This window comes from Eschrichtius robustus, chromosome 12 (assembly GCF_028021215.1).
Source record: "Eschrichtius robustus isolate mEscRob2 chromosome 12, mEscRob2.pri, whole genome shotgun sequence".
Taxonomy (NCBI): Eukaryota; Metazoa; Chordata; class Mammalia; order Artiodactyla; family Eschrichtiidae; genus Eschrichtius; species Eschrichtius robustus.
The window spans coordinates 98,250,920-98,263,302 of NC_090835.1; the positions used below are offsets into that span (position 1 = coordinate 98,250,920).

Genomic DNA, 12,383 nt, shown 5'->3' on the forward strand with positions numbered 1-12,383 from the left:
ATGGAACACAGGGTGTTTCACGTCTCGGAAAACCTTAGATGTTTTCAAAATGATCTTTCTTCCCCAGCTCACCTCACCAGTTTGAGAAATGTCCATCTATAAGCTGACTAATTCAGTTGGGATTAGATAAATTCTTTTGCTATAGAAGCTGTTCACGTTTAAAATGATGCTGCTTTCCAGTTCCTTGGCCTGGTTGGAAATCTACCTTTTATAGAAAGCATTATTTGCTTCAATTTTCTTTAGAAAAAAATCTTTTATATATAAAAGAACAAAACTATGATATTGAGGATATAATTTTATTGTGTATACTCAGCTTTTGAATAGCATTTTTAGTAGCTGTTTTCATCTTTCATGGGTTAATAGAAATGAGACCTATGTATTTTTCTGTTCTCTTCATAGAGACTTAAATTATTCTCACTTCTAATTCTACATAGGCAGGAGTGCTTTTTTTTTTTTTAATTTAAAAACAGTTTCCCTGAAAACATTGTTTTACATGTATCCATAATCTAGATAGACGCTACAGCATGGATGCACCTTGAAAACATTATGTGAAGTGAAAGAAGCCAGACAGAAAAGACCACCTATTGTATAATTACGTTGATACGAAATATCCAGAATAGGCAAATCTGTGGAGTCAGAAAGTAGATTAGTGGTTGTCAGCGGTTAGGAACTGGGGGGATACAGAGAGGGACTGCTAATAGGTATGGAGGTTTTTTCAGAGTGATGCAAATGTTGTAAAATTAGATAATGGTGATGGCTGCACAACTCTGTGACTAAGACCCATTGCATTGTTGTATTCTGCTTTTAGAAATCTATAATTTAGCAATTTAAAAGTCTATTATATTTTTTTAAATTTGTAGTTTAGTCAGTTAAGGGCTGTGTCCTTAATCTCTCCCTCAAGTTTTAAGGTTGAGTAAGTGGTATAAAAGGTACAGTTAGTTACTTTTCATTGAGCCTAAACTGACTTTGTCATTTTTAGTTTGTTATCACTTTCTGATTATAGAAGGCAATATAGAGTGTTAAATAGTCAAATAATAAATATTTATAAATACAGGAATGTATAAAAGAGAAATTCCTTATAATCCCAGCCTCTGTAGATAACAATGATTGTGTTGAGTGTATACCCTTCTAGATCTGTTTTAAACTTATGTTAGCCAGTATCTCCATAATTAAATGTAGGATGGAAGAAGACAGGGTCATAGTTGAGGCACTATTCTATAGCTTGCTTTCTTCATTTAGTAATGTATCTTGGGCCTCTTTCTGTGTCAGTATACACATTTGTAACTCTTCTTTTTGCTTGTTTTTATAATATCTTATTATATGATGTACTACCACAATTTGAAGATGTACATTTTTGCATATTTTAACATTTATGATATGGGGTACATCTTAGAATCCATGGCCTGTCAGAGTTTAATGGGCAGTGTTTTTGCTTAGACATAAAATAATGGTAAATCTTGTAGTTAGTGGAGTCTGAGCTTCAATGATTGTGGTATATAATACCACCTGTGAATAGACATGCTTTTTAATTTTTTATTTGCTATTACAAATCATGCTGTGGGACATATATCTTTGCACATGTTTGTTTTTCTGTGGGATTAATTTCTTACAAGTGAAATCGCCTTGTCAGTTTTAATAGATTTTGCTGAATTTCTGTCTTAAAAGGTTATATGGGTTCACATTGGTGTGTACAGTGGATGAGAGGGCTTATTTTCCCAACGTTCATCAGCACTGGGTATTCTCAGTCTTTAAAATCTTAATCTGATGTGCAAAAATATCTGTTTATTTTAATATGCATTTTAAAAAGTTCAGTATGTCTCTTCATATTTTTATCATCTTATATTTCTTCAAATTGCCTATCTATTGCCAATTAAATTTTTTTGAACTAGTAATCTTTGTCCTCCTATATTGTGAGAATATTTTTTAATATTTGGAACATTGATCCTTATATGTGTGGCAGATTGTTTTCTACAAAGTCTAGTTTTCTTGACATAGGTAGTCTTTGGCTTTATATATTTTTGTTTTAAAGTATGTCACAATTTTATAATGGGTTTTCATGAAAAGAATACTGTGCTACGAGTAGAGAGCCATGAGTTTTTTCCTTTATGTGTGTCATTAACAAGCTGTGTGCTTTTGGAGACACCCCTTAAGCTCTTTAGGTCTCAGTTTTCTCATTGGTCAAATGAGAAGGTTGTAATAAGTATCTCACTTGTCTTCGGCTTAAAATTGTGTTAACTTGCAAGTTTTGTTGATTGTTAAGAATCAGTACATTTGTTCAGTACCTTTGTGTGCATTGTGTTACCATTTATTTCCCTAATCCAGTGTGAGTATATTTCTCAATATTTTGACACAGTACTCCTTCTGTTTGTGATTTTGGTTGCTTGGTTGGTCAGCTGATTTTAAAAACACCCTCTTAGCTTTTTGCAGTGAAATCTATCTAAGCACCTTATATGTACACATGAATTATACTCAATCTTTACCTAATTTTGTACTGAAAATACTTGTGATAACCATTAAAGCAAAGAGATAAGGCATAAATACAGAGACTGAAGATGAAGTAGGATTTGGAGTTACAGAAAGAAAAATTGAACTTAGATTTGGTGTTAAACCTGTGTTCTAATCCCACCTCTGCCATAGTGTAGAACAACTGTGAGCAAGTTAATTTACCCATAATTCTCAGTTTCTGTATCTTTGTAATGCAAATAATAATAATAATGATTTAACAGCATAATTATAATGATTAAACCTGGCTGTTTAGTAGACATTCAATAACTTATTCTCCCTTTAGATGTAACAACTAGGGATAGAGCCAAAAGAAAGACTCCTGTATTTTTTGTACAAAATTTTTGAAGCTATTAAACTTGATTGTTTTACCTCGAAATCTTAGAGTATATCTTGGAGTAAATGCATTTCTTCATGAATCTGAATATTTAAATCCATCCTTTCCTTTTCTTGAAATATGCGCGTTTTATTTTTATGTAAAGAATCTCTATTCTTAATGGCACTGTTTTGCTTATAATTAAGTTCTTATCATGATCCCTTAATAAAGGCATCCCAGATGTACAGATAAGTGGAATTATAAAATAGTACATGCCCAGTTAGGATGTACTTTCATAGTAACTAGCTTTCACGTGCAGTTTCTAGAAATGCATCGCTTATATCATACATGAAAGGATAAACCTGCGTTATACTTGAATCTCTACAACTATTATATGACATATTCTTAAGAGCAAGAATGGTGTCTTCATTTATGAGAAGTATAATGCCACATGGTCTCTGCGTATTTTTTTTTGATGATTAGATTACAGGAAGTGATAGTTTTCATCCAGCGTATAATGTATTTTAGATGATTTGCTTTAGTCTTCCTCTACTAGTTTTTGGTTGAGATTTTAAAATATTCATGAAGTAAATTTGTAGTTCTGTAGCATTTGAAAGAATGAATATGTTTTTAACATAAAAGGGATAGATGTTTAGTAAAATGTGTTGTCTTACAGCCCAATTTATATCCTACTGTGGGGCTCCAGACACCAGGAGAAGTCGTCGATGCTAATTTTGGGCAACATCCTTTCGTGTTTGATATAGAAGATTACATGCGAGAGTGGAGAACCAAAATACAGGCACAGATAGACCGGTTTCCTGTTGGAGATCGAGAAGGAGAGTGGCAGACCATGATACAAAAGTAAGTGAAGAAATGTGAACTGACATTTTCCAAAGTACCTTTTTTATAAAACATCTCATCCTTTTGGTATGAAAGACTATTTATTGAAGCTTTTTAATCTCTTAATATATATCCTAATGATTTTAATGTATTAATAATGTTTGATTTGGTGACACACATACCAAATTGTATTTTAGTCTGATTTATTAATTTGCTGGAAGAAATAAAGTGACAGTAGATCTCTTAGGTTAATGCATTTGCTATCCTTAGTAACAGGATTTAACGGTTTCTGTAGGTTACGTGATTCAACTATTAATAGTGCCAATGCAAAAGATAAATTCGGAAAGATAATTTAGATTGTATAATTCAGCATTGTGGTATTTGGACATGAACTTGGCTATGTTGTTCAGCAGTAATGTCAATACTTATGAAGAAAAAATTATTGCTCAGTAAGAATAAGCATCAAAATAGTGGTGTAGTTTACATACTGGAATACAGACTTGATGTGTACATTTCACGTTTCAGGATTTGGCTAAATTTTTCCAGTGAATGGGTTGCTGTGTAAGAATAATACCAGCTATTTTTGTTTACTAGGATCCCTTTTTTCTTGTCTGACTAAAAGCCTCCAGCTTAAGGAATTTTTAAAACTCCATTTACTTATTGTATATTCTATAATTAGACATTTAAGAGGAGCTAAAGGGAATAAAGACCAAGGGACAGCGAGTATGGAGTTAGGGTTCCTCAGTGCGGGTTAAATACTTAGGAACCACTAGTAACAGTGGTAGAGGATGGGCAGCAGCAGAGCAGACAGTGGGTGTCAGTAAAAGTACCGCTTATCTCAACTCATTTTTACCCAAAATTTTCAACTTGTTTTTTTAGGCAGCTTTTTATGAAAAGGTAGAATTTCAATATGGAAGTCAACAGGAAAATGTAACTCCTGTGACTGTCAACTTTTTAGACTATGCCTTTGCTTGAAAGGCTAGCCATGACACAAGAATGTCAGTAGTACTGAGTAGTAGCTCTTAGAACTTGAAATAGTGTAGACTTTAAAATAAATACCAGTAAGTTTAAATTGTCATTCTCCCTACTGTAATCTAACCTGAGAAAATTAAAGATACCATCAGCTTGACACAGTTCATCTTAAATGTCTGTATAATTGCTTTGAACAGTCTTAAATTTACAAATCTAATAAAACTTTGCATATTTTTTGGAGGAGATAATTTTGGACATGATGATGATTCTGAAAACAAGCTTTTTCCCTAGAGCTGTTATCAGAGCCTCAACACTAGTATTTTGTCCTGCACAGTTGAAAGAATAGTGAAACTGACTCAGAATCCCATAGTTGCCGTGAGTTAGAGTTGGAGCTAGGATAGACTGCTCTCTGGGGGGTCACATCTCTTAATGCTTTGAAAATGGTTACTACTGAGCATCATGGCAGGATAGTTGTAGAGGAAGCATTGTTTATCTTAATCCTAGAGCCAGAGTTCAGTTGAGGGCACCCTCCCCTACCCCATGCTTCACAAAATTGATACTCACCATGACCTCCTGGGAAGTCCATTTTAAGAGGTTCTCCCCTACCCTCTTAAATTAATTTGAATAATTAGATGAAATAAAATGAAAAAAATCTTGTTCTTAGAGATACTCCCCTCTGCCACCTCAGTCCCCTTTTCCTGAACCACTGCTTCGCACCGTTTTCTCATGGGCCCCTTAGTTGTGCTGGATGGAGGCAGGTTTAAAAGTTGGGTGTTTAGAGAGAGATTAGGTATTTGAGTTAATATCATTTAGTCAACAGTTTTTCTAACGTTTTGTGGTTAGATGTAAATGCCAACACCACTTGGTAGCTTTTTAAAAAAAGAAACTTTATCTTTGGCAGTGTCACTTACATGTAAATCATATTTGAGGAATTAATGTCCTGTGCACGACCATACTAACTGATTTAGATTAGAAGGCTGACTCCTCATTGATTAATATTATCACCCTCATAGACTTTGTTCCGGAAGATTCTCTCTCTGGGTTCACCTTAGTATTTTTTGTGTTCACACCTTGTGATCCCATTTTATGTAACTGATGGATAAAGAAAATGGTTCAACTACAGACCACAAAGAGTTAATCTGTTGTTTTTAAATTGTTTTATTTTACAAAATGCCAACACTTTACTAGGATAAGTCATATGATAAAGGTAAAATAGAAATTATGGTTAGTACGATTCAATAAGGATGGGAAATAATAGGAAAGGACCTGGGGATAATGGAGTGCCAAGAATCAAAGTCATTTAATGTCCTTGATTCTCTGGTAATACTTATTTTTAGGGAGAGTAGTCTCACCTCAGCATTTGCAGTTATCTTTTTTGGAAATACTACATGAATAAGACAAAATGATTTTTTTTTTAACTTATTTTAAAGTTGAGGTACTTAAAGCCTTAATTGTTCCAAGGGCATAGGTTGGTCTTATAATATCAGAGTAGACCTTGTTTATATAAATTGTAGTATGAAGCATGTATTCTCTTGACTAAAAGATGTGTGTTTCTTCTTTTTATTTTAAGAATGGTTTCATCTTATTTAGTCCACCATGGGTACTGTGCCACAGCAGAGGCCTTTGCCAGATCTACAGACCAGACCGTTCTAGAAGAATTAGCTTCCATTAAGAATAGACAAAGTAAGGACCCTGTGGTGCATGGCTAACACTTGTTTTCAGATTATAGGTTTGGTTACATTGATTTTTAGAAATTTTATTTTTTAAATTAAAATTTTTTCAAATATATTAACTTGAAATTATGCCTCTGAAATTTATTTTTATTGACATTTTTGAAGATTACATTAAAAATTCACTTACTAGCATTCTGGATGTAGAAAGATACAATTTTGGAGAAATTTTTGTAAAAATGTTTGCCATTTTTTTCTTAAAATAAAATATATTTTCTTGAGCTTCCAGGAAGTAAACATTTACTAAACAGTGTTTTTTTAAATTGGTAAAGTAGTCCACGATTAGATGTTAGTGGAGATAACGTGTAAAATAAATTTAAGTATCTTTGCATTTAAATTGCTGTCTAAATTTAAGGTAGTATTGATCTTAAGTATTTATTGCTTAGGTGCTGGTGCTTGTGGCCAGAGCTGTGGAGTCTGTTCTGCCCAGGGCAGGTCAGCACGACAGTGGGTCCACAGTAGCCACCCTGAGATTGGTGCGGTTAGGCCATTAGGGAGGGCATGGCTTGATGAAAGTATAGGGATAAAAACAAGACATTACGGGTGAGATCACGATGGATGAAAACAAATGTTTTATAGGTCAGACTGCTGTGATAGCACGGATGACACTGCGTTGTAGCTAATCGTACGCTTGCCTGTCTTTCTCACGGCGTTGTAAGCTCTGGCAAGCAGGAGGCGACCGCTTACTCTTCGTATCCCCGTCATCTAACCCACAGGGACTGCTCACTGGGTAGCTATTGGATTCAGGTCTTACTCAAAGGCTAGCATTCGTTTAGTACTGGGTTTGAAAGGTTATAGTATTTGATAAGACACTTGGAATATTATTTCTTTAATGTTTCCTATGGTCTTTTTTTTTTAAAAAAACACTTTTATTGAGGTATGGTTGACAGGTTAAAAACTGTACATACTTAGCGTATATACCTGGCTGAGTTTGGAGATAAGTATATATCCATGAAATCATCACCACAATGTATGCCATAACGTACCCATCTTTTTCATTTTAGTGTTCAGTACATCAGTATTGCTTAACAGGTATTTTTCCTATGCTACTTGTATGTGAGTTTGTGGGGTTTTTTAGTAGTTTATTAAAGTACTTGTTTTTCTAATTTTTTAATTTGTCTGAAAATTTTCGTTGAAGTAGAAACTGAGTTAGAAAAAGAAGTGGAACGTAATCATGATAATTTATTTAAAGATTTTGTACTAAATTTTTTTTGAGGGTCCACTAAGTTTCTGTTTCTATTCTTTTTTTTAAAAATTTATCTTTTGCTTTCTTTTTCTAAATAGGAATTCAGAAATTGGTGTTAGCAGGAAGAATGGGAGAAGCCATTGAAACAACACAACAGTTATACCCAAGTTTACTTGAAAGAAATCCCAATCTCCTTTTCACATTAAAGTGAGTTTAATGAAATGTTATATTAATTATACATGTGCGTATTATATATATAATCAAAATTATTTTCATGCTTTAGTAGTTTTAATTTTTGTTTTACCTTGTTTCAGATATTTGGATATAACTTTGTAATGTAGCACCTTTAAGTAACAGGTTATAGAATATGCTTGTGTGTTGAGGACTGTAGGCAGAGGGCATCTTTTACTTTGTGTTTTGCTCTCTGTCATTCTATCCCTGTGTTTAAAAACGTGAAAATCTTACTTAGAAGATGGGTGTCTATTTTTCCTCCTGTATAGTACCTTATAGTAAGTTTGGGGCATTTTTAAAAACTGTGGCAAAAATATACATTAAATTTGCCATTTTTACATGTACAGTTTTCTGGTATTCACATTGTTTCTGGTACATTCACATTGTTTTTCAACCATAACCAACCATCCCTTTCTAGAACTTTTTTCATTATCCGAGACTGAAACTTAGTACCCATTAAACACTGACTCCCCATTTCTCTCTCTCCCCACAGCTCCTGGCAACCACCGTTCTACTTTCTGTCTCTATAAATTTGAATTTGACTGCTCTAAATACCTCATATAAATGGAATCATAAAATATTTGTCCTTGGTAACTGCCTTGTCTCACTTAGCATAACGGGTGTACAAATATATGTTAGAGTCCCTGCTTTCAGTTCTTTTGCGTATACACTCAGAAGGGGAATTGTTGACCATATGATAACTTTGTGTTTAATTTTTTGAAAATTAGTCCTCACAGTTCCATAGCCCTGCACTATTTTACATTTCCACCAACAGCGTACAGGAGTTCCGTTTCTCCGCATCCTCACAAACACTTGTTATTTTCTGTTTCTTTGTTTTTGTTTTTTTTTCATAAATAATAGCCATCCTAATTTGGCATTTTTTAATTGGTCGTATGAATCTTCGTTATTTTAAAATTCAGGTGTTATTAGGTTTAAGATTTAAACTCTTTAAGCACCAGAAATTCTAAGCCCAGTGTCAAAATTGTCTTGCTTTAGAATCAAAGTTTAAATGTGGCCTGTTTTGGTTAAGAGGAATGAGGAAACTTGGGGACTTAGGCTCTTATTTTGTATGTAGGTAGATATGTATATAAAAGTACATGTTTGTAAAGCAATTATACTCCAATAAAGATGTTTTAAAAAAAAAGTACATGATGTTCTTATGTACTATTTGGTTTGCTTCCAAGTGCAAATATTATTTTGATTATTTTAGCTAAAAAAAATGAGGTCCATTTTGGTTTGTTTATTATAGCTACAGATAGATTTTCATTTTCTTAGTAAATCTTGATTAAAGGCGATACAATGTCTTTTGCATTATACTCTCATTTTTCTGGAAAATTTTGAATTCTAAGCAGTACAGTATATGGAACCATGTTTAGTATTTTTAGCATACTATCTAAAGGCCACATTTACTGATAAATACAAGTTCTTAAAATATTTCCTTTCAGAAATCTGTTGCTATTAAATAAACAAACAGTAATTTGAAGATCATGTAAGTAAATTTTTCTTTTCTCTTTTTAGAGTGCGTCAGTTTATAGAAATGGTGAATGGTACAGATAGCGAAGTACGATGTTTGGGAGGCCGAAGTCCAAAATCTCAAGACAGTTACCCTGTGAGTCCTCGACCTTTTAGTAGTCCAAGTATGAGCCCCAGCCACGGAATGAGTGTCCACAGTTTAGCATCAGGCAAAGGAAGTGCTGCACATTTTTCTGGTGAGGTTCAGTCTTACGACATTATCTTAAAATTTTTATCCTTCTTCGTGGTTTTGAACCAAAATAAAATTTTTTTAAAAATCTAGACATTTCTGCTAGGCGTTTGGCACATCTGTATACTTGATCTCAAGATGTTCTGGAGGAAGAATTGTGGGTGGGTCAGATTCATGTGTTCTTAGTACCAGGAAGCGACTTGGAGACGGGCTGTCTCTAAGAACAGGTGATTAACGGATCTCCGGAAATGAAGGGCGGCGTTCAGGTTGTCTCTAGAAGTTAAATCAGAGATGTTCGGTGATGAGAAGGTAATTGTGTGTGTTAGGAAAGGATAACTGTAAAGGCGCTGACATGGCTGTGCTGTCTGAAGCCACCGATCACCACACCCAGCTACCCAATGCCTCTCGCTCATTCTTTCCCAGCCAAGCTGCCGGCAAGAGTCAGCTCTGTCTGTTCATTTCCTCCTATCCTTTTCTGGACTCACCAAGGCCTTTGGTGTTCTCTTAATTAAAATTCTCTCCTTTCTTGGCTTTTATGACATCACTTCTGCAGGTTTATTTCTGATCCTTCTCAGTCTTTTTTCTTTGCTTGTCTCTTTAATTCTGTTTTTCCTAAGGTATTATCTTTCCTCTGTACATTTAACGTTCTAAAGCAGAAGTCAAATACTGTTTCCTGTCCTTTCAAAGAGTAGAGCAACACCTTTGCTTTTTCTCACTCAACATATACCTTTCTACGTTGCTGCCTCTCAGCCTGTTTACATCACCATCCTGCACAGTGTGCGTGATCCTCGTGTTTGTGTCCTTAGTCACCACCCCTCTGACACCACGTGTCACGTCAGGCTTGGACAGATTCTTAGCCTCGGTGTATTCATATGTAAAATGGGGTTATGATAACTCTGGGCTTCATGGGCGGGGGCTGGGGGGTTGTGAGGATTAAATGAGACCCATAATTAAGCCTTCAATAAATATAGGAGGAGATGACAGCTCACAATTAAGTATCCTTATGTTCTTTCAAAGAAGTTATCCATTTGTTTTCTATTTAAGTAGTCCATTGACTTTCCTGCATTATAAAAGTCTTAAATACATGATCAGAATATGGTACATCTGTTACAACCTTATGTGTTTGTTTCTATTTTTATAAAGTTTCTTTTTCTTTTTTCCCAGGTTTTGAAAGTTGTAGTAATGGTGTAATATCAAATAAAGCACATCAGTCGTATTGCCATAGTAAACACCAGTCGTCCAGTTTGAACGTACCAGAACTGAACAGTATAAACATGTCAAGGTCACAGCAAGTTAATAACTTCACCAGGTAATGATATCCCTAGCTTTTGTGTTACTATAAGCAACCTTAATTATAGGTGTCATCATTTTTAATAATACGGAGAAATTGAGTTAGATGGTCCATAGTGGGGGTCTGAGAGTTCCCAAGCCCCCAGAGGTTAAAAGGGTGGGGAGTAAGTTCCCCAAAGCTTTCTGTTCTCCTAGTGTTCATGGAGGCTTCTCCTTCTGTTCCTTCCCCTTCCTCTACGTCACTCTTCCCTCTAGTGGGGTGATAGGGACACATCCAGGGTTCTGCATTTCATCTTCCTGCCACCGCAGACCCGTACAGGTGGTTACGTACATGCCACTTGTTATGTTTCCAAGTGAAGTCACAATAGTATATTTAACCTCTGCAGTTAACATATGATACAGTTACAACTATTTTTTTTCTTTGTGTGTGAGTTTTTTGGTGTGTGTGAAGTGTTTCCTGAGTTCCAAATAACTAACTTTACAAAAAAATATTTGATGAGAACCTGTCTTTAATTTAAGTAGCTTGCGTATAACAGCTGGTTAAGTCATTTAGTAAAAACATACAGTGCGAGGAGAGTATTGAGAACCTGTTGGATGTCAGACACTGCTAGCCATGGTCTCCACTTGAAGAGCTTTGAGAGAAGTCTCTGTCAGCATACTATGACATACTCAGGTTTACTATTCATGAAACCGAAAGGTTTCATTTGAATTGAATGCTAGTGTGTGACAGCAAGTTCTTATGGATTTTATCAATTTGATGTTGGTTTGGTCTTAGAACATGAATTGATTGGTCACACTGCGTTTTGGGGGAATGTTTATCAGTGCAAAATTCTCCCATTGAAGGAGAGAGAACCTAATGTTTACCGTGACTCTTAATGGAAATATGACTCTGGAGAAAGAAGTATGTGTAAAAATCTGTTTTCACAAATTTGGAGATTAATCAGAATTTCCAGGTTATCTGTCACAAATGATAAAAATGTACTGAAGTAATGGTATTGTGTGGTACAGGTGATAATGAAGTCCACAAAAATGGTATGAGAAGAACAGTAGGAAAACGGACTGTCTTGCTGAGGAGGTCAGGGTAGTCAGTAGAGATGACATAACTAGAAAATATGAGATTAGAATAGTGTAGTGAAATTTTTGTATGGAAATTTAAAAGATTAAGCCTTTAGTACATCATTGTACTTTATAGTATATTAGTACTTTATCATTGTTAGAGGGTTCTACCATAGTTTGAGGGTAGGATTGCAGTTTCTTCATGAGTTTTTCTCTTAAATACTATCCTCATGGCAGGAAGTTGCTAAAGAGACCTGTTACTACCTGAGTCGAGGGAAGCAAGCGTAACGGAAGGGGCTGATGACACGGCATCCTCTTTTGTGTGCAGTATAGAAGAAAGTAAGCTTCTAAACTGCCTTAAACTGTTAAGCAGTAAGTTATTTTCTAGTTGGTAATGGCTTTCCTTACCAGCGGTATTGTGAAGTAGGCAAAGATGGTATTAACTGTGAAAACCATTTTACAGATGTAGAGCTGAGTACCAGAGAAGTAAATGACTTTTTTTTTTTAAGGTCAATAATTAGTAACTAGTAAGCTGCAGAACTGCGACTGCTTCCCAGG

The 12,383-nt window shown here is 34.9% G+C and overlaps 1 protein-coding gene across 1 annotated transcript in view; it reads left to right on the forward strand.

Annotated features, from left to right (window-relative positions):
• Nucleotides 1-12,383, forward strand: part of RANBP9 (RAN binding protein 9) — an 88,232-nt gene that overhangs the window by 61,865 nt on the left and 13,984 nt on the right. The window contains exons 6-10 of the mRNA XM_068557116.1: nucleotides 3,495-3,679; nucleotides 6,201-6,313; nucleotides 7,645-7,753; nucleotides 9,296-9,486; nucleotides 10,644-10,788. Coding sequence (XP_068413217.1) covers nucleotides 3,495-3,679; nucleotides 6,201-6,313; nucleotides 7,645-7,753; nucleotides 9,296-9,486; nucleotides 10,644-10,788 — 743 coding nt within the window. The remainder of the gene's footprint in view (nucleotides 1-3,494; nucleotides 3,680-6,200; nucleotides 6,314-7,644; nucleotides 7,754-9,295; nucleotides 9,487-10,643; nucleotides 10,789-12,383) is intronic.